General features: G+C 41.8%; 1 protein-coding gene across 5 annotated transcripts in view; it reads left to right on the forward strand.

The window, feature by feature from the left end:
* Positions 1–21,398, forward strand: part of LOC128694359 (transmembrane protein 62) — a 374,754-nt gene that overhangs the window by 99,994 nt on the left and 253,362 nt on the right. For all 5 annotated transcript variants that reach the window (XR_011393093.1, XM_070093499.1, XM_070093497.1 and 2 more), the window contains one exon: positions 21,028–21,227. Coding sequence is in view for 4 of the 5 variants with exons in the window: in XM_070093497.1 (XP_069949598.1) it covers positions 21,028–21,227 (200 nt within the window). In the remaining variant the exon portion in view is untranslated. The remainder of the gene's footprint in view (positions 1–21,027; positions 21,228–21,398) is intronic.

The raw sequence follows: 21,398 nt of genomic DNA on the forward strand, positions 1-21,398 counted from the left end.
CACGCGTGTGTGCGCGCGTGTGCGAGCGAGTGTGTGCACACGAGTGTGTGAGCGCGAGTGTGCGCACGCGAGTGTGCGTGCGCGAGTGTGTGTGCACGAGTGTGCGTGCGCAAGTGTGCGCACGAATGTGCGCATGAGTGTGCGTGCGTGTGCGCATGCGAGTGTGTGCGTGCGAGTGTGCGCGCGCGAGTGTGTGCACGAGTGTGTGTGTGCGAGTGTGTGCGCGAGTGTGTGTGCGTGAGTGTGTGTGCGCGAGTGTGTGCGTGCGTGCGCACGTGTGTGTGTGTGTGTGTGTGTACACTCACCTATTTGTGGTTGCAGGGGTTGAAACTCAGCTCCTTGCCCCGCCTCTTCACTGACCACTACTGGGTCCTCTCCCTGCTCCATGAGTTCCCTTAACTTGTCTTCGTAGGACATTCCTCTTAGCTCTGGAACTAGTCTTGTCGCAAACCTTTGCACTTTCTCTAACTTCATGAAGTGGGTGTGGGTTCCAAACAGGTGCTGCATACTCCAGTATGAGCCTGACGTACATGGTGTACAGTGTCTTGAACGATTCCTTACTGAGGTATCAGAATGCTATTCTCAGGTTTACCAGGTGCCTGTTGCTGCAGCAGTTACCTGGTTAATGTGTGCTTCTGGAAACATTCCCGGTATTATAGTCACCCCCAAAATCTTTCTCCTTGAGTGAGGTTTGCAGCCATTGGCTACCTAGCTTATACTCTGCCTGCGGTCTTCTTTGCCCTTCCCCGAGTTTCATGATTTTGCATTTGGCTTAGTTAAATTCTAGGAGTCAGCCTGTCTAGGTCTCTTTGTAGTTCTGCCTGGTCCTCATCTGATTTAATTTTCCTAATTAACTTCACATCATCTGCAAACAGGGACACTTTCGAGTCTATCCCTGCTGTCATGTCATTCACATATACTAAAAATAGCACTGGTCCTAGGACCTCTATGGGACTCGGCTCGTCACAGGCGCCCATTGTGATACCTCATCACGTACCATGACTCGCTGTTGCCTCCCTGTCAGGTATTCTCTGATCCATTGCAGTGGCCTTCCAGTTATATGTGCCTGATCCTCTAGCTTCTGCACTAATCTCTTGTGAGGAACTGTCAAAGGCCTTCTTGCAGTCCAAGAAAATGCAATCAACCCATCCCTCTCTCTCGTGTCTTACTTCTGCTGCCTTGTCATGAAGCTCCGGTAGGTTTGTGACACAGGATTTGCCTTCCATGAATCTGTGCTGGCTGTTGTTTATAATCTTGTTCCGTTCCAGGTGCTTCAACACACTCCTCCTGATAATCTTCTCCATGACTTTGCATACTATACACGTCAGTGACACTGGTCTATAGTTTAGTGCCTTGTTTCTGTCTCCTTTCTTAAGGATGGGGACCACATTTGCCATCTTCCATACCTCAGGTAGCTGTCCAGTTTCAAGGGAGAGATGTTGTCCAGTCCCAGCACCTTTGAGGCATCAAGTTCACATATGAGTTTCTTCACCTCCTCCTCGGTTATGTGTATGTATTTCATCCAACACTTGTTGGTGTATCCCTTATTGGTGTACCCCTCTGTTTTGTCTTCTGAGTGTCCTTTCTGTCTCCACTGTAAAGACTTCCTTAAATCTCATGTTGAGCTCCTCACATACTCCTTGGTCATTTCTTGTGAGTTCCCCACCTTCTTTCCTCAGCCTGATTACCTGGTCCTTGACTATTGTCTTCCTCCCGATGAGGCTGTAAAACAGTTTCGGGTCAGACTCGACTTTCAATGCTATGCTGTTTTCGTACTGTTGCTGGGCCTCCCTCCTTATCTGTGCATTTTCGTTTTTGGCTCTTCGACTAATCTCTCTATTTTCCTGAGTCCTATGCCTTCTTTACTTTTTCCATTCTCTAGTGTACTTACTCAAACCCACGTGATCACTAGCTCCAAGGGGCCTTTGAAATGTGGTGGCCTTAATATCTGAGCTACTAAGGGTGAACACAAGGTCCAGTCTTGCTGGTTCATCCTCCCCTTTCTCTCTGGTAGTGTCCCTAACATGTTGGTGCATGAGGTTTTCCAGTACCACATCCACCATCTTGGCTCTCGAAGTTTCAGGACCCCCATGTAGCTCCAGGTTTTCCTAGTCAATCTCCCTGTGATTGAAATCACCCATAACCAATAACTTTGCTCTACTCGAGTGAGCTCTTCTGACCACCTCAGCTAGTGTGTCCTCCATTGCTCTCTTGCTTTCTTCATATTCCTCTCTTGGCCTCCTGCAGACTGAATTGCACCTACTATGTAATTCCTTTCTCCAATCTCATCCATTCCTTCCATTTCCTGAAATCCCCATTGGCTTTTAATGAGCAGTGCAACCCCCTCCTCCTTCTCCTTCTCCTCTGCTCCCTCCATCTTTCCTCAGGATCTGATATCCGGGTGGGAAGATTGTGTCTGTTATCCCAGCGAGTTTTGTTTCTGTGACTGCAATAATGTCTGGGGACATCTTGATTCTTTCATGCCACTCCCCACATTTATTCGTTGTTCCATCCACGTTTGTGTACCAAACCTTCAACTTCTCATCTAAAACTGTGGTCTGTGGAGAATGGTGGGTTTGGGGGAGTAGGAGCCCTGGTGGGGGCCTATAGGGAGTTGCTGTGGGGAGTGGAATTTGTGGTGTTGGTGGGTGGGGGCAGAGGGCCTGCAGTGGGTTGCTGTGGGGGGTGGGATTTCTGATGAGGGGGATGGGGGCAGAGGGTATAGTGTATGGGTTTTGGTTTAAATTGTTTGGTTGCATTGGGGTTACTGTGGCTGGATTCCTTCTGTTTGGTTCTGGAGGAGGTTGTGTTTGCTCTTTCGCCGGAGTCTGGGTTCTCCTGCTCCCCTTCGTCCTTGCCTCCTGTCCCTCCTTGCGTCATTACACTCTCTTTCAGTATCTTCCTTTCTTCTTGTGTTCTGTTTTGGTCAAGGTACACTCTCTGGTACTCTGGTTTGTCACTTAGTTGTGCTTTCTCCTGCAGGATCTGGTTTCAAGCTGACTCTGCCTTGAAAATCACTTTGACTGGACGTTTTTTTTTCCCCTCGCAAACCACCCAATTCTCTGAAAATTTGTCAGCTGGGCCATGTCATTCTCTCCAATTGCTTTCATGATACTTTCAATCATTTTTTCTCCTCCTCCTGTTTTCTTGCCTCGTAAGTTTCCCCTTCAACTTCCTGGAGCCCATAGACAAACACTGACCTCCCTTTCATCCTCCCACTGAACTTCTCTGAGTATCCCCTGAGACAATTTAGTTCCTGCCATTGGAGCATTCCTTCCTTCAGTCTCTTCCCTATCTGATGTCCCTGTGCTCAGCTGTTCCTGGGCACAGTTGTCTGTTGGAGCCTCTGAGTATAGCTTAGCTCCTTCATTGTCTTTTGTCCCCTCAGTTGTTCTTGCTGTTCTCCTGTCTTTTCCTGGGCCCCACGTGGGTCTGATAAGACCTTTGCATACAGTATAGCTCCTTAACTTCTTACAGTCCCCTTGTCTGTGACTGATGTGGCAGTTCCTGATGTCGTGGCTGTACTGTCCTTTGGTTCTTTAGGCTATTTCAGATTTTTTAGTTCCTCTTCTAAGCTCTGTATCTTGGCTTCTGCTGCTTTGGCTTGTAACTCCCATTTCCTGCTTTCTGCAGCTATCTTTATTTTCTTGCAAAGCTCTTCTAGCTTCCTTTCCTACTCATCCTCCCTTCATGTGTGCACTCAAACGTGTGCATGTGAGTGTGTGCGTGCTCACCTATGTGGTTGCAGGGGTTGAGTCTCAATTCCTGGCCCTGCCTCTTTGCTAATCGCTATGAGGTCCACTCTTTCCCTGCCCCAAGAGTCTTATCATACCTTTTTCAAGCTATGTATGGATCCTGCCTCCACTACTACACTCAAGATTGGTCCACTTCCTGACAACTCTAAGGCTGAAGAAATACTTCCCAACATCCCTGTGACTCATCTGAGTTTTCAACTTCTGTAGCCACCACCCACTACTATTGCCAAAACTACTACTCTACTATCATTACTACAGTGGACCCCTGCCTTACGATATTAATATGATCCTGAGAGCTCAACGTAAACCGAAATTATCCTTAACCAAATTAATTTTCCCCATAAGAAATAATGGAAATCAAATTAACCCTTTGACTGTCGCGGTCGTATATGTACGTCATAGGAGATACCGTGTTTGACGTATCTATACGCATAAATTCTAGCGGCTTCAAATCAAGCAGGAGAAAGCTGGTAGGCCCACATGTGAGAGAATGGGTCTCCATGGTCAGTGTGCACCATATAAAAAAAATCGGGGAGCCAGTGGTGCATTGTGGGAATACCATTTCAGTCGTCCTTTTTCAGCATGTCTAGCGGTAAGAAATATGTGACTTCCCTGCAAATCTGGGACTCTTCTCTTCCCAAGTGATGCTCTAACACAGATGGAAGTGTCAATGAAGATTAATTTCATGATTTCGAGGAGTTTGAGACCAAAAGCAATGGAGGAGGTGGAGGAGGAGGAGGAGGAGGAGGAGGAAGAGGAGGAGGAAGAGGAGGAGGAAGAGGAGGAGGAAGAGGAGGAGGAGGAAGAAGAAGAGGAGGAGGAAGAAGAAGAAGAGGAGGAAGGAAGGAGGAGGAGGAAGGAAGGAGGAAGAGGAAGGAAGGAGGAAGGAAGGAGGGAGGAGGAGGAAGGAGGGAGGAGGAGGAAGGAGGGAGGAGGAGGAAGGAGGGAGGAGGAGGAAGGAGGGAGGAGGAGGAAGGAGGGAGGAGGAAGAAGGAGGGAGGAGAAAGAAGGAGGGAGGAGGTGGGAGGGAGGAGGAGGAAGGAGGGAGGAGGAGGAAGGAGGGAGGAGGAGGAAGAAGGGAGGGAGGAGGAGGAAGGTGGAAGGAGGAAGAAGAAAGAAGAAAGAAGAAGAAGAAAGAAGAAAGAAGAAGAAAGAAGAAGAAAGAAGAAGAAAGAAGAAAGAAAAAGAAAGAAGAAAAAGAAAGAAGAAAAAGAAAGAAGAAGAAAGAAGAAGAAGAAAGAAGAAGAAGAAAGAAGAAGAAAGAAGAAGAAGAAAGAAGAAGAAGAAAGAAGAAGAAGAAAGAAGAAGAAGAAAGAAGAAGAAGAAAGAAGAAGAAGAAAGAAGAAGAAGAAAGAAGAAGAAGAAAGAAGAAGAAGAAAGAAGAAGAAGAAAGAAGAAGAAGAAAGAAGAAGAAGAAAGAAGAAGAAGAAAGAAGAAGAAGAAAGAAGAAGAAGAAAGAAGAAGAAGAAAGAAGAAGAAGAAAGAAGAAGAAGAAAGAAGAAGAAGAAAGAAGAAGAAGAAAGAAGAAGAAAGAAGAAGAAGAAAGAAGAAGAAGAAAGAAGAAGAAGAAAGAAGAAGAAAGAAGAAGAAGAAAGAAGAAGAAGAAAGAAGAAGAAGAAAGAAGAAGAAGAAAGAAGAAGAAGGAAGAAGAAGAAGGAAGAAGAAGAAGGAAGAAGAAAGAAGAAGAAGAAAGAAGAAGAAGAAAGAAGAAGAAGAAAGAAGAAGAAGAAAGAAGAAGAAGAAAGAAGAAGAAGAAAGAAGAAGAAAGAAGAAGAAGAAAGAAGAAGAAGAAAGAAGAAGAAGAAAGAAGAAGAAAGAAGAAGAAGAATACCTAATACCTAATAATAATATGTTCCCTTGAGGCATGAAAACAGTTCACCCCATGACAGTGACAAGATAAGGGGAGATAACATCTGATAAGAGCTGACCTGTGATGAGCGTAAACGAGGGTGGAGGGAGGGGGGCAGCTGTCCATCTGTCAAGAGCCAGGAGGAGGAGGAGAAGGAGAAGGAGGAGGAGGAGGAGGAGGAGGAGGAGGAGGAGGAGGATATGACGACGAACAAACATTTGTCTGTCTGTCTATTTGTCTGTCTGCCAAACTCCCTGTCTATCCCTCTAGCTCTGTCTCAGAGAGAGCCACAAGACTGTGTCATCATCACGTTTACTCACATCTTCAAGCAGAGTATAGCACTTTGTCTGGATTTTTGGGGTTATCCCAGGTAATTTACACTATGTATAGTTGTATTTATGTGTACCTGTGAGACAGAGATAGACAGAGAGAGAGAAAGAGAGACAGATTGAAAGAGATAGAATGAGGGAGAAAGATAACTAGATAGAATGGAGGGGGAAGCAGCATCCGACCCCATTGTTTTGACAGGCGGTAGGGGAAGTGACTAATGAGACAATATGTCACTTTGACAGCTGCCGACTCCTGACTCAAAACAATTATAAGCCACACACTCGCACACAAGACAAGCTTGCTGAAGGGTGATAATAGGAGTTTTATGAAAGTATCTAGTGACTATATATGTGTATATATATTATAGAAACCAGAAGCAAGAAGGGAAGGCAGGAATGAAGGAAGGACTAGATGAAAGTAATGAAAAAATTAATGAAGGACAGATGAAGGAATGTAGGAAGAGAGGTGGAATGCCCTCCAGGTAGCCTCCAGGTAGGAAAGGAATGAAGGAAATTAGGAAGGAATGATGACACACGACCATTTACCTAGGATAACTACATAACACAACTGCCTGCTAATACTTTGAAGAAAGCTGCTCAGACGAGGTGTTTTGTCTTTGCACATAAAAAAAAAATTCAACAAAAATGCACACACACTGATTTTATGTGTGAGAGTGTAAAACACCATTGTGTATGACACCATGTTTTATGTGTGAGAGTGTAAAACACCACTGTGTATGACACCATGTTTTATGTGTGAGAGTGTAAAACACCACTGTGTATGACACCATGTTTTATGTGTGAGGAGTGTAAAACACCACTGTGTATGACACCATGTTTTATGTGTGAGAGTGTAAAACACCACTGTGTATGACACCATGTTTTATGTGTAAGAGTGTAAAACACCACTGTGTATGACACCATGTTTTATGTGTAAGAGTGTAAAACACCACTGTGTATGACACCATGTTTTATGTGTAAGAGTGTAAAACACCACTGTGTATGACACCATGTTTCACAGAGTTCCACAAGCTGCAGAACTTCTAGGAGTATATTCAGTGACTGTATATTGGTATATATATTATAGAACAATAGTAATAAACAATTTTTTGTATTGTTTGTTTTTGTAAACAAGTTTTGTAAACAATATATTGATAATTATGTTTGTGTGCTTATTGTGTTGTATACAACGAGTGTATATATGTACATTGCACCTTACTTTGGTCTCACAGGCCACATAAGTTATGTGAAAAAATAAAATAGTGAAAAAAACAACAAACCTTCAAATACAAGTAAACTAAAGTTTACCGGGTGAGCGGCAGTCGCCGCTGTTGCCATACGTGGCTCATTTTCTGCAAACTTCATGCCTCTATATCTCGGTAAGTACTGATGGGAAAATTTTTTTTTGGGGACTAAAACAATCAGAAAAATAATCTTAACATTTTCATAAGAAAAAATAATTTGTTTTTTTTTCGAATATTTTGCGACACCAGGAGACACTTCAGGATTGGGCCCTTCGACAGTCAAAGGGTTAATACGTGCAAGACACCCAAAAGTATGAAAAAAAAAATTTTTTTACCACATGAAATATTAATTTTAGCACACACAAACTGAAGAAGACATGCACAATTACTACTCTAGTAAGAATAGAATATATGACACTTACCTTTATTGAAGATCTGGTGATGATTGATGGGATGGGAGGAGGGGAGAGTGTCATTAATGTTTAGAAGGGGAATCCCCTTCCATTAGGACTTGAGGTAGCAAGTCCTTTTCCGGGGTTACTTCCCTTCTTCTTTTAATGCCAATAGGACCAGCTTGAGAGTCACTGGACCTCTGTCGCACAACAAATCTGTCCATAGAGCTCTGTACCTCCCGTTCCTTTACGATTTGTCTAAAATGGGCCACAACATTGTCATTGTAATAGTCACCAGCACGGCTTGCAATAGCTGTGTTAGGGTGATTTTCATCCATAAAGGCTTGCAGTTCAACCCACTTTGCACACATTTCCTTAATTTTTGAAGTAGGCACAATGGATTCCACAACTGGCATAGGCTTCTCAGGGTTAGCCCCAAACCCTTCAAAATCTTTCTTAATTTCCATACTAATTCTCACCCTTTTTACCACAGGGTTGGCACTAGAAGCTTTCTTGGGGCCCATGGTGACTTAGTTTGCAGAAACAAGCACCAAAAACACTGTGATAATATGGAATGTACTGAATGTATGCTTAGATATGAGCACACTGGCTGGCTTGTAAACACTGGCACTCACGTGGACGTGTCCCGGACGAATCGCGTGTGGCAGGTTTTTTAACGAATGGCGAGACAAAATTTTTGCGTTAATGTATCGAATACCGGATTTATCCTATACCGATGCCATCGAATGCCGGGGGTCCACTGTAGTTTACATGTAATAGAACATTGTTGGGCACAAAAGAAAGCCACTAATGTGCAATGCATTTTGGGCAAACTAATCCTTATGCTTAACCCTTTGACTGTTTCGGTCGTATATATACAGCTTACGAGCCACCGTGTTTGACGTATACAGTGGACCCCCGCATAACGATTTTAATCCGTGCAAGAGGGGTAATTGTTATGCGAAATAATCGGTATGTGAATGAATTTTCCCCATAAGAAATAATGGAAATAAAATTAATCCGTGCAAGACACCCAAAAGTATGAAAAAAAAATTTTTTTACCACATGAAATGTTAATTTTAATACACACAAACTGAAAAAGGCATGCACACTTACATGACACTTACTTTTATTGAAGATCTGGTGATGATTGATGGGATGGGAGGAGGGGAGAGAGAGTGTTAGTGTTTAGAAGGGGAATCCCCTTCCATTAAGACTTGAGGTGGCAAGTCCTTTTCTGGGGTTACTTCCCTTCTTCTTTTAATGCCACTAGGGCCAGCTTCAGAGTCACTGGACTTCTTTCGCACAAGATATCTGTCCATAGTGGCCTGTACCTCTCGTTCCTTTATGACTTCCCTAAAGTGTTTCACAACATTGTCAGTGTAATAATCACCAGCACGGCTTGCAATAGCTGTGTGAGGGTGATTTTCATCCATGAAGGTTTGCACTTCAAGCCACTTTGCACAGATTTCCTTAATCTTTGTAGTAGGCAACTTCTTCAATTTCTCTCTCCCCTCCTCTGAACCAGTTTCCTCAGGTCTGGCCTCTTGCTGTTGAAGTTGATCTATCAGCTCATCAGTGGTTAGTTCTTCATTATCCTCCTCCACCAACTCTTCCACATCCTCCCCACTAACCTCCAACCCCAAGGACTTTCCCAATGCCACAATGGATTCCTCAAGTGGCATAATCCTCTCAGGGTTAGCCTCAAACCCTTCAAAATCCCTTTTGTCTACAAATTCTGGCCACAGTTTCTTCCAAGCAGAGTTCAAGGTCTTCTTAGTCACTCCCTCCCAAGCCTTACCTATAAGGTTTACACAATTGAGGATATTAAAGTGATCTCTCCAAAACTCTCTTAGAGTCAGTTGAGTTTCTGAGGTCACTACAAAGCACCTTTCAAACAGAGCTTTTGTGTACAGTTTTTTGAAGTTTGCAATAACCTGCTGGTCCATGGGCTGCAGGAGAGGAGTGGTATTAGGAGGCAAAAACTTCACCTTAATGAAGCTCATGTCCCCATAAAGTCGCTCTGCCACGTCTGTAGGATGACCAGGGGCATTGTCTAACACCAGGAGGCACTTAAGTTCTAATTTCTTTTCAGTTAGGTAATCTTTCACATTGGGGGCAAATGCATGGTGTAACCAGTTATAGAAAAAGTCCCTAGTGACCCATGCCTTACTGTTTGCCCTCCACAGCACACACAAATTATCCTTGAGGACATTCCTTTGCCTGAACGCTCTGGGAGTTTCAGAGTGATACACTAATAAAGGCTTCACTTTGCAATCACCACTAGCATTGGCACACATGAGAAGAGTAAGCCTGTCTTTCATAGGCTTATGTCCTGGGAGTGCCTTTTCCTCCTGAGTAATGTAGGTCCTGCTTGGCATTTTCTTCCAGAACAGGCCTGTTTCATCACAATTAAACACTTGTTCAGGTTTCAGTCCTTCACTGTCTATGTACTCCTTGAATTCCTGCACATATTTTTCAGCCGCTTTGTGGTCCGAACTGGCAACCTCACCATGCCTTATCACACTATGGATGCCACTACGCTTCTTAAATCTCTCAAACCAACCTTTGCTGGCCTTAAATTCACTCACATCATCACTAGTTGCAGGCATTTTTTTAATTAAATCCTCGTGCAACTTCCTAGCCTTTTCACATATGATCGCTTGAGAGACGCTATCTCCTGCTAGCTGTTTTTCATTTATCCACACCAATAAGAGTCTCTCAACATCTTCCATCACTTGCGATCTTTGTTTCGAAAACACAGTTAAACCTTTGGCAAGAACAGCTTCCTTGATTGTCTTTCTGGTGCCCACAATAGTAGCGATGGTTGATTGGGGTTTCTTGTACAACTTGACTAGGTCGGCAATACGCACTCCACTTTCATACTTATCAATGATCTCTTTCTTCATTTCTATTGTAATTCTCACCCTTATTGGTGTACGGTTGGCACTAGAAGCTTTCTTGGGGCCCATGGTCACTTATTTTCCAGAAACAGCACCGAAAACACTGTAATAATACGAAATATTCCGAGTGTATGCTTGGATGTTACCGCGGAGGCTGGCTGGTAAACAATGGCATGGGCGGCACATGTGAGGCTGGCTGAGGGCGCACATTGGACGCGTCTCGGACGAAAATCGGTGAGCGGGTTTTTAATCGGTATGCGCGGCAAAATTTTTGCGATTAAAGCAAGCGGTATGCGGATTAATCGCTATGTGATGCCATCGTTATGCGGGGGTCCACTGTATATACAGTGGACCCCCACCTTACGATGGCATCACCTTACGTTAAATCCAACATACAATATATTTTAAGGCAAAAATTTTGCCTCGCCTCTTGCTAAAAAACTCACCTCATGCGATTCCTCCGAGATGCATCCCATGTGTGGCCTGAGCGCGCCTCAGCTGCCCCATGGGTGCCAGTGTTTACAAGCCAGCCAGTGCGGTCGCATCCACGCATACAATCGGAACATTTCATATTATCGCAGCGTTTTTAGTGATTGTACCTGCAAAATAAGTCACCATGGGCCCCAAGAAAGCTTCTAGTGCCAACCGTTTGGTAAAAAAGGTGAAAATTACTATGGAAATGAAGAAAGAGATGATTGCTAAGTACAAAAGTGGAGTGCGTGTCTCGGAGCTGGCCAGGTTGTATACCAAACCCCAATCAACCATCGCTACTATTGTGGCCAACAAAACGGCAATCAAGGAAGCTGTTCTTGCAAAAGGTGCAAGTTTGTTTTCGAAACAGAGATCGCAAGTACTCGAAGATGTTCAGAGACTGTTATTGGTGTGGATAAACGAAAAACAGATAGCAGGAGATACCATTTCTCAAGCGATCATATGTAAAAAGGGTGGGAAATACGTACTATCGTACCATAGTCAACTGCTGCTGCACCATGGTCAGCTGCTGCTGCACCACCATCAGCTGCTTCTGACCAACATGACTCGTCCCGAATCTGTCCGTCCTGCCTGAGTGTCTCGGCTGCCCTGCCGTCATTGTTTACAAGCCAGGGTGGCCGGTTGCATGCATACATTCGATACATTTTGTATTATTTTATTGTTTATAGTGCTTGTAACTGCTAAATAAGCCACCATGGGCCCAAAGAGAGCTAGTGCCAACCCTGTGGTAAAAAGGGTGAGAAATATGTACTATCGTACCACGGTCAGCTGCTGCTGCACCACCATCAGCTGTTGCACCACGGCCAGCTGTTGCTGCACCACGGCCAGCTGTTGCTGCACCACGGTCAGCTGTTGCTGCACCAAAGTCAGCTGTTGCTGCACCACGGTCAGCTGTTGCTGCACCACTGTCAGCTTGTCCTAGTGGCATTAAAAGAAGGGAAGTAACCCCGGAAAAGGACGTGTTACCTAAAGTCCTAATGGAAGGGGATTCCCCTTCTAAACATTAACAACTTCCACACTCTCCCCTTCTCCCATCCCATCAGTCATCACCAGATCTTCAATAAAGGTAAGTTCAGTTTGTGTGTACAGCAGGGCCCCGCTTTACGGCGTTTCGCTTTACGGCGTTCCGCTAATACGGACATTTCAAATTATGACCAAAACTCGCTATACGGCTCCCCCCCACCTGTCTTTCTAATATGGTCACAGCGGCCCACCGAGTTTGTTTACATTCTCCCTGAACACATCTCCTTATTATGTCTGGAAACTTTCCAAAATTTCAAGTGTTTTAAAGTTATTGTATATTGTATATGTATTGTACTTGATAATTAAACTTGTGTACACCTGTACCTAAATAAACTTACACACTGTGCTGGCATGTAGGTACACATTAAAATCACTAAGAGTCTCTCTACTCTTGCTGCAATAATAATAATAATAATAATAATAATAATAATAATAATAATTATAGTAATAATAATCTCTTGGGTGCATTAATGTCGCATATTACGTTAATATAGACATTTCCCTTAATCTATCTATGATATTTTTTTCAAAATTATATAAGAAACACATTATGTAACACACAAACAAGATACATGCACCCACAGTATAAAAATTTATACAAATATATATGAGATGTTTACCAAACGGTTTGTAGAAGTGTCGGAAGAATTACGTTTTCTCTAGCCCATCACCTGTTACTAGGGATAACTGTAGAAAAATATTCCTTTCGTATGCCTTCACTTTATAGCTATAATTCTGAACTAACTTGTACACAGTGTAAGAGTATTTGTTTCGTGATTTAATTATTATAATAATAATAAAAATATTATAAGGTAAAAGTTTCACAAACTCTTACAAATGTACATGAATGAACTAAAACTGGACACGTATTAATACCGTCTATTTTGCCTGACCGAGTGATCGTCCACAACCTGTTCAGTTTGTTTGTTTACGCTGTCTGAGCTCGGTGTATCATTAAATGTTGTATATTACGTTAATATACACATTTTCATTAATCCATCCGTGATATTTTTTTCAAAATTATATAATAAACACGATACATAACATAAATACATAACAACATATGTGTAGAGAACCTAGGATAACCCAAAAAAGTCAGAGTGACTTACTTCCATTGCCTTCACTCAGAGCATCATTTCTTCTCAAAATGATGTTACATGAGAATGGGAGTGTTCTTCTTTATTTATTCTTCCGTATCAATGTAGAGACAACCTGTACACAATGTAACTTGTACACAAACTAGACGTGTACACTTTACAAAACTTACCTTCGCCTGGTTTGTTTACATAACTCTGCGCCTGTCCTCTCTCATGCACTCATTCTTTCTCTCTGGTATGGTAGCCCGGCTGACTACCATACATACCACACTTGATTTTTTACAATAAATACTACACATCTCACCCTATATTTTAAGGTAAGTAATGAGTGAACTGTATATACATTTTATCGCTCTGGGATGCTTAAATATCATAGAATAGTATGTGTGGGTGGGTTGGCCTGGTATGGTAGCCTGGCTGACTACCATACATACCACACTTGATTTTTTACAATAAATACTACTCATCTCACCCTATATTTTAAGGTAAGTAATGAGTGAACTGTATATACATTTTATCGCTCTGGGATGCTTAAATATCATAGAATAGTATGTGTGGGTGGGGTGGCCTGGTATGGTAGCCTGGCTGACTACCATACATACCACACTTGATTTCTTACAATAAATACTACTTGTCTCACCCTAGATTAAGACTATAAATATTTTAAGGTAAGTAATGAGTGCACTATGTGTGTATTGTACTTTTTTATTGTTTTTTGATGCCTGGTTCTATTGCTAACATAATATATGTTAGTGTAAACTTGTTATCTAGTGTTTGTATGCATTTGTAAGTGGAAAAAAAGGGTGTTCCACTTTACGGCGGTTTCCGCTTTACGGCGGTAGCCTGGAACCTAACCCGCCATATAAGTGGGGCCCTCCTGTATTAAAATTAATATTTCATTTGGTAAAAATTGTTTTTTTCATACTTTGTGGTTTCTTGCATGAATTAATTTGGTTTCCATTATTTCTTATGGGGAAAATTAATTCACCTTACAATAATTTCAGCATACGATAAGCTCTCAGGAACGGATTAATATCGTAAGGTGGGGGTCCACTGTACTTATAAATTCTAGCGGCTTCAAATCAAGCAGGAGAAAGCTGGTAGGCCCACATGTTAGAGAATGGGTCTGTGGTCAGTGTGCACCATATAAAAAATCCTGCAGCACGCAGTGCATAATGAGAAAAAAAACCTCCGACCGTTTTTTTTTTAATTAATATGCTGACTTTGTGGTCTATTTTCGTATATTATTTATGGTTATATTCTCGTTTTCTTGGTCTCATTTGATAGAATGGAAAACATATTATAGATATAGGGGAAATGTTTGATTTTTGCTGATATTCAAAAGTAAACAAATGATGTCATTTTCCAATAAATGTCCAAGTAGCCATTCTGATATGCAGTCATGAATGGGTTGACATTATTTATACAATTATTACAATATTGCAGTAGTCTGCATAACAGTAATCTTCTATTTTTTGTTTGAATAAAAATTCAAAATAGAAAGCAAGAGTAATATCAGAGGGGCCTGGAGACGTGACTGATCAACAAAGAAAATGTTATTTTAGAGCCAGGAATGTCTGCATTGTTCATTCTGGATCCTATTTTGAAATTGTCATATTTTTTAATTTTCATGAAATTGGCCAAATTGCAAATTTCTGACCATGTTATTGGGTAGTTGAAATCGGTAAATGGGCAGTTTGTTGTACTCAATTGATAGAAAAAATGGAGTTCTAAAGAAATAGCTATGAGTTTGGTTGACTGGAACAATGGAATTAGCCGTAAACAGGGCTCAAAGTGGGTGAAATCGCTGATTCGTAAATATCGCCAAGGCCGCTAACTTCGTGAGAGTGTAATTCCGTCAGTTTTCCATCAAATTTCGTTCTTTTCGTGTCATTACAATCAGGAAAAGATTCTCTATCATTTCCTAAGAAAAAAATAATTTTTTTTTTTTGGAAATTTTGCAACACCAGGAGACACCTCAGGATTTGGGATTGCAACAGTCAAGGGGTTAATGGCTACTTCTGCTGCTATTCTGTGCTCTCCAAAACCACTATTGTTTCTGTCCCAATACTTTCATTACCATTACAGCTAGCCCTCCTCTTTCGCGAGCTTCAAACATTCGTGAATGCCCAGCTGAATGCTCATGCGGGAAAAGGTGTGGGAAAATGTTTCCTGCTGCATCCCTACTACCCTCTCTCTTACCCAGTTAACCCTTTGACTGTCGCAATCCCCGTTCTGAAACTCATTCTGTGTCGCAAAATTTTTGGATAAAAATTATTTTTTCTTATGGTAAAGAATCTTTTCCCGATGGTGATGACACCAAAAGTATGAAATTTGGTCGAAAACTCACGGAATTACGCTCCCGCAAAGTTAGTAGTCTTGGTGACATAAACGCATCGGCGATTTCACCGACTTTGAGCCCTGTTTTTGACCAATTACTTTGTTCCAGTTGGCCAAACTCAAAGCTATTTCTTTAGAACTCCATTTTTTCTATCAGTTGAGTATAAGAAACCCCCCATTTACCGATTTGAACTACCCAATAAAGTGGTCAGAAATTGACAATTTGGCCAATTTCATGCAAATTAAAAAAGATGCCAATTTCAAAATAGGGTCCAGAATAAACAATGTAGACATTCTTGGCACTAAAATAACATATCTTCTGTTCATCAGTCACGTCTCTAGGCCCCTCTTATATTACTATTGCTTTCTATTTTTATTTTTTATTCATACGAAAAATACAAAATTTATTGCTATGCAGACTACTGCATTATTGTAAAAATGGTATAAATAATATCAGTACACTAGTGAAAATATTAGACTCCCCAGTTGACATGTATTGGACGTGTGGTGTGATTTGCTTACTCCTGAACATTGGTAAAAATCGAACATTTACGCTACTTTCAGCTCAATTTCAAGGTTGTTTTCATTGTGAAACTAATCAAAATCATCTCTATTTCTGTAATATGTTTTCCATTTTATCACACGAGACCATGAAAACGAGAATACAACGATAAATACTATATGAAAATACACCTCAAAGCCGGCGTTTTAATCCAAAAAAAACGGTCAGTTTTTTTCTCATTATGCACTGCGTGCTGCAGAATTTTTTTTATGTGGTGCACACTGACCACACAGACCCATTCTCTCACATGTGGGCCTACCAGCTTTCTCCTGCTTGATTTGAGGCCGCTAGAATTTATGCGTATAAATATGTCCGAAACAGTGGCGTGTAAGACGTATATATATGACCAAAACAGTCAAAGGGTTAACAGGCAGCCCGCCAGTCTGCCACTCAGTCACTGCCCAGTTACTGTTCACATCAGTCGTGTCCAGTTACTGTTCGTGTCCTACCGTACATGTGTGTGTGGTGGTGAAAGTATGGCCCCCAAGTGAACAGCAACTTCTATTGATGAGCCAGCTCCTAAGCCCTCAAAGAAAGTTAAGAATCTGGAGAAGGTGAAATTGCTAGACAGGTGTAGGGCAGGTTATTTGAGCAATTCTGCTATTGTAAAATTATTTAATTTAATGGAGATTTTACAGGCAGAGAGTGAGGATGAAGACAAGGAGAGTGTTGCTGAGGCCAGTCATCCTCAAACCTTCACCCTTGAAAAACTAGGGCAAGCAATGAGAATGACAGCACAGCTCAAACAAATTTTTTCCTACATCATATTTGTGCACCAAACATTTGTGAATTTTCAAGATTCGCGAGGTTCTTGATCCCCTAACCCTTACGAATGTGGAGGGCCTCCTGTACCTTTTCCTTCTAATAATAATAATAATAATAATATTAATGTTTCTTCATATTTTGACAAGTACATGTTCAAGATATTCAGGCATAGCTGACGTCAATGACATACTACTACAGTGGAACCTCGGCTTACGAATTTAATCCATTCCTTGACCTTGTTCGTATCCCGATTTATTTGTATGCTGTGTCAATTTTCCTAGTTTAAATTAATTGAAATGGCATTAATCCATTCCAGCAGAATTCCCGCTCTCAGGAGGCATGACAAAATACTTCAGTATAATGCTAATATCAACTCTACGGCTTATTTATCTATCACAATTCATCTAATTTCACCATCACTCAAGGAATGCACAACAGGTGCATCATTGTCAGTGTTCAGCATTTCTTCAATGTCAGCTTCCTGTAACTACATTAGCACACAGTCAAGATGAGTAAATAGAATTGTCAGCGCTTATTGCTTGGCTACATTTATTCTGTTAGTGGGTTGGATTTGTGAAGGACCTGCCAATTTTGGGCCAACATGCCTACTGCAGTGTTCCTCCTTTCTTATGTTATTATGTACCCACGATACCAATCATACCTAGCCCCTCCCACTCATATATTTGTCCAATCTCTTTTTTAAAGCTACCCAGGGTCCTATCGAAGCTAAAACCTTGGGTAGTTTCAAATTTAGGTTGGCTAAATACATGAGAGAGGGGTTAGATTTGAGTGGAACTTGCACATGAGTAAGTAGAATTATTAAAACTTATTGCTTGGGTAGTGTTTATTCTGTTAGTGTGGAAAAAGACACTTGCATACAGTTCAGGACATTTATTATAGGAAATGTTTCATCACGAGTGGTGAAGCGAATTCTGTAGGCTGAAAGCCTACAGAATTTCCAGTCCACAGTTCTCGAAGGAGAATGTACATGCATCACTCATTCTTTTAGTTCACTGCACTTTCCCCTACACTTCATATGCGACTGCAGGAAATGTGCGAGACATATCCTCAACAAGACCAACACCAATCAAGTTGAAGAAAGGCCTCAAAGTTGCATCATTTTACTGGTCAGCAACGTTGCTACTAACGTTTCAGAAATGTTTCACAGAAAACTGGCAAAAATATCTACCAACTCATAAACTACTATTAGGAACCTGAAACAAAACCCCAAGCATGATTCTGGCACAAGTGCAGGAATTTACACTATACCATTTTGGGGGTGTGACAAAGTACATGTGGGGGAAACAGCCAGATCTCTGGACATTAAGATCACCGAACACAAAAGTGCTTCCAGAAATGATGACCATAAAAACGCAGTGCTGCACTCTGAAGGAGGGGTGTTAATGTTGCAGTTTAAAAACTGTAGTGTAAAGCACCCTTCTGGCAAGACAGTGATGGAGTGAATGATGGTGAAAGTTTTTCTTTTTTGGGCCACCCTGCCTTGGTGGGAATCGGCCAGTGTGATAATAAAAAAAAAAATATAACAAATAATAAAAACGCCTGTGTTCAACATAGGGACGATGTTGGACACCACCTGAAATTCAGTGGTGCTAAATTAGTGATTAAAGAAAACGATTTAAGACAAAGAAAATGCATAGAAGCTGCCCCAATTGCTGTCAGTAACTCTATAAAGCAAAAGTTCTCTTAATGTTCTCTGTATTAGGACTGAAGAAGCCACTCGTGGTGAAATGTTCCCTTTAATAAATGTTCTGAACTGTACATAAGTGTCTTTTTCCACATCATGTCGGTATCACCATACCATATCCTCCTTACTCTGTTAGTGGGTTGGGTTTGTGAAGGACCTGCCAAGTATGGGCCAACAGGCCTGCTGCAGTGTTCCTCCTTATGTTCTTATGTTGATGAGCGAAACAGTCTGCCCAGTATGGTTATTGAGGCTAAAACGTTGGGTAGTTTCAGATTTGTGTTGGATAAATACATGAGTGAGAGGGATTGGATGTGAGTGGGACTTGCACATGAGTAAATGGAATTATGAAAGTTTATTACTTGGGTAGCATTGAAAATTGACCTGGGCAAAAAATATACTGTTAGTGAGATGGATTGTGAAGGACCTGCCTAGTATGGGCCAACAGGCCTGCTGCAGTGGATTATTATCAGTAGTACATATGTATAATAATAATAATAATAATAATAATAATAATAATAATAATAATTTTTTTTTTTAACAAGTCGGCCGTCTCCCACCGAGGCAGGGTGACCCAAAAAGAAAGAAAATCCCCAAAAAGAAATTACTTTCATCATCATTCAACACTTTCACCTCATTAGCACATAATCACTGTTTTTTCAGAGGTGCTCAGAATACAACAATTTAGAAGCATATACATATATAGATACACAACATGTCCCTCCAAACTGCCAATATCCCAAACCCCTCCTTTAAAGTGCAGGCATTGCATTTCCCATTTCCAGGACTCAAGTCCGGCTGTATAAAAATAACTGATTTCCCTGAATCCCTTCACTAAATATTACCCTGCTCACACTCCAACAGCTTGTCAGGTCCCAAATGCCATTCGTTTCCATTCACTCCTATCTAACACGCTCACGCACGCTTGCTGGAAGTCCAAAACCCTCGCCCACAAAACCTCCTTCAGGGAACTGGAGCACAGATCCAATTCCTAAGATCAAGAGCCCCTCACAAAGGAACCTCCCTTGAGGGGAAAGTTTGCATCCTGAAATTTCGTTCATATCCAGAAGCAGAAAATTGACATGAGCGACTGTTCGTATCCTGAAAAATTCGCTTGGTGGAGCATTTGTAAACCGAGGTTCCACTGTATATAGAAAGCCACTTGTTATGCAGAGCATTTTGGGAAAATTAGGTCAGTTTTGTTCCAGGATGCGATCCACACCAGTCGACAAAGACCCAGCTACCTGTTTAACTGGTGGGTGAACAGGATGGCAGGTGTCCTATGGAAACATGTCCTAATGTTTTCCAACCGTACTGGGGATTGATCCCTGGACCTCAGTGTGTGAGCTGAGTGTGCTAGCAATCAAGCTATGGGACACCTCACCCCTCCCCCTCTTGTACATATTTTGGCCTTCTTCCTTTCTCACTTCAGTATGATTTGTCAATGGTTCAAGTTAAACTGTAATGTTGTCATAATTTTTTCTCTCCTATGTGCTGGTTATTTGTGTGTTATTCCAGCCATGGTATTGTCTTTTATATTATTCCTTGTTCTGAACTCAAGAAGAGCCAAAGGGTTGCAGTATGGCTTGTCCCAGAATTGAAGGAACTGAATTATAAGGAGAAACTAAAGGAACTGAACCTAACTGACTCACAAAATCGTAATGACACGATTGCAAACAAACCATACCATGGGTGGGGTTTGAACCCATGGTAAGAGTGTCTCAAAACTCCAGACCATCACGTTAGCCACTGGGCCAGCTAGCTTAATAAGATTCGTCCAACTAGGTATATTTCTACACCATAGGAAGGTTAGCAAAGGCACCACTGTGTTCACAAGTGCAAGTTTTTACAGACGAATCTTCCGCTAGCATGGCCGTGACGAACTCTAGCTCAAATCCCCTCAAAGCCGTCAACATGACTCACAAAATCGTAATGACACAATTGCAAACAAACCATACCACGGACACAGTGGTGCCAATGCTAACCTTCCTATGGTGTAGAAATATACCTAGTTGGATGAATCTTATTAAGCTAGCTGGCCCAGTGGCTAACGCGACGGTCTGGAGTTTTGAGACTCTCTTTCTACGGGTTCAAACCCCACCCATGGTATGGTTTGTTAGCAATCGTGTCATTACGATTTCGTGAGTCATGTTGACGGCTTTAAGGGGACTTGAGCTAGAGTTCATCATGGCCATGCTAGTGGGAGATTCATCTGTAAAAACTTGCATTTGTGGACACAGTGGTGCCTATGCTAACCTTCCTATGGTGTAGAAATATGCCTGGTTGGACGAATCTTAAGCTAGCTGGCCCAGTGGCTAATGCGACGGTCTGGAGTTTTGAGACTCTGTTACTACAGGTTCAAACCCCACTCGTGGTATGGTTTGAACTGAACCTAATGGCCTTAGAAGAGAGAAGGACCAGGGGAGACATTATGATGTACAAGATACTTAGAGGATTTGACTGTTCACATGGGAACAGACTACTTGAATTAAAAGGTCCAAGGATTTGGGAGATGTAACTTAAAAACTGAGCTGAGCCATAGAGCAACAAATAAGTGAACTTTTATATTTTCAGACATGCGTGTTGGCCTTGGGACATTAGTGTGGACTTTATTAGTCCTAGGAGGGGCATCGCTGGTTGGACAAGTGGTGCGGGTACTGAGCATTGATGTGGCTGATCCACCTGATAAAAGCCACATTACTAAGAACAGACATACAGAGTCAGGCTATGTGAGCTTAGATGCCTCTTCTGATCATCTAATATGGTTTATGCAGGTTGGTCATGCTTCAGACATCTTTGATTTTGACTTTTTCTTAAACTGTTACTTTGAAAATTACATATTAGCAGATGCAGTATATTGTGGAATACAGTGGGCAGTATGGAAACAGTGAAATGGAAATAAATTCCACACAGCGTATCATATTTTTACGATGTACAGTGGACCC

The sequence above is a fragment of the Cherax quadricarinatus genome, chromosome 43, assembly GCF_038502225.1.
Source record: "Cherax quadricarinatus isolate ZL_2023a chromosome 43, ASM3850222v1, whole genome shotgun sequence".
Classification (NCBI taxonomy): Eukaryota; Metazoa; Arthropoda; class Malacostraca; order Decapoda; family Parastacidae; genus Cherax; species Cherax quadricarinatus.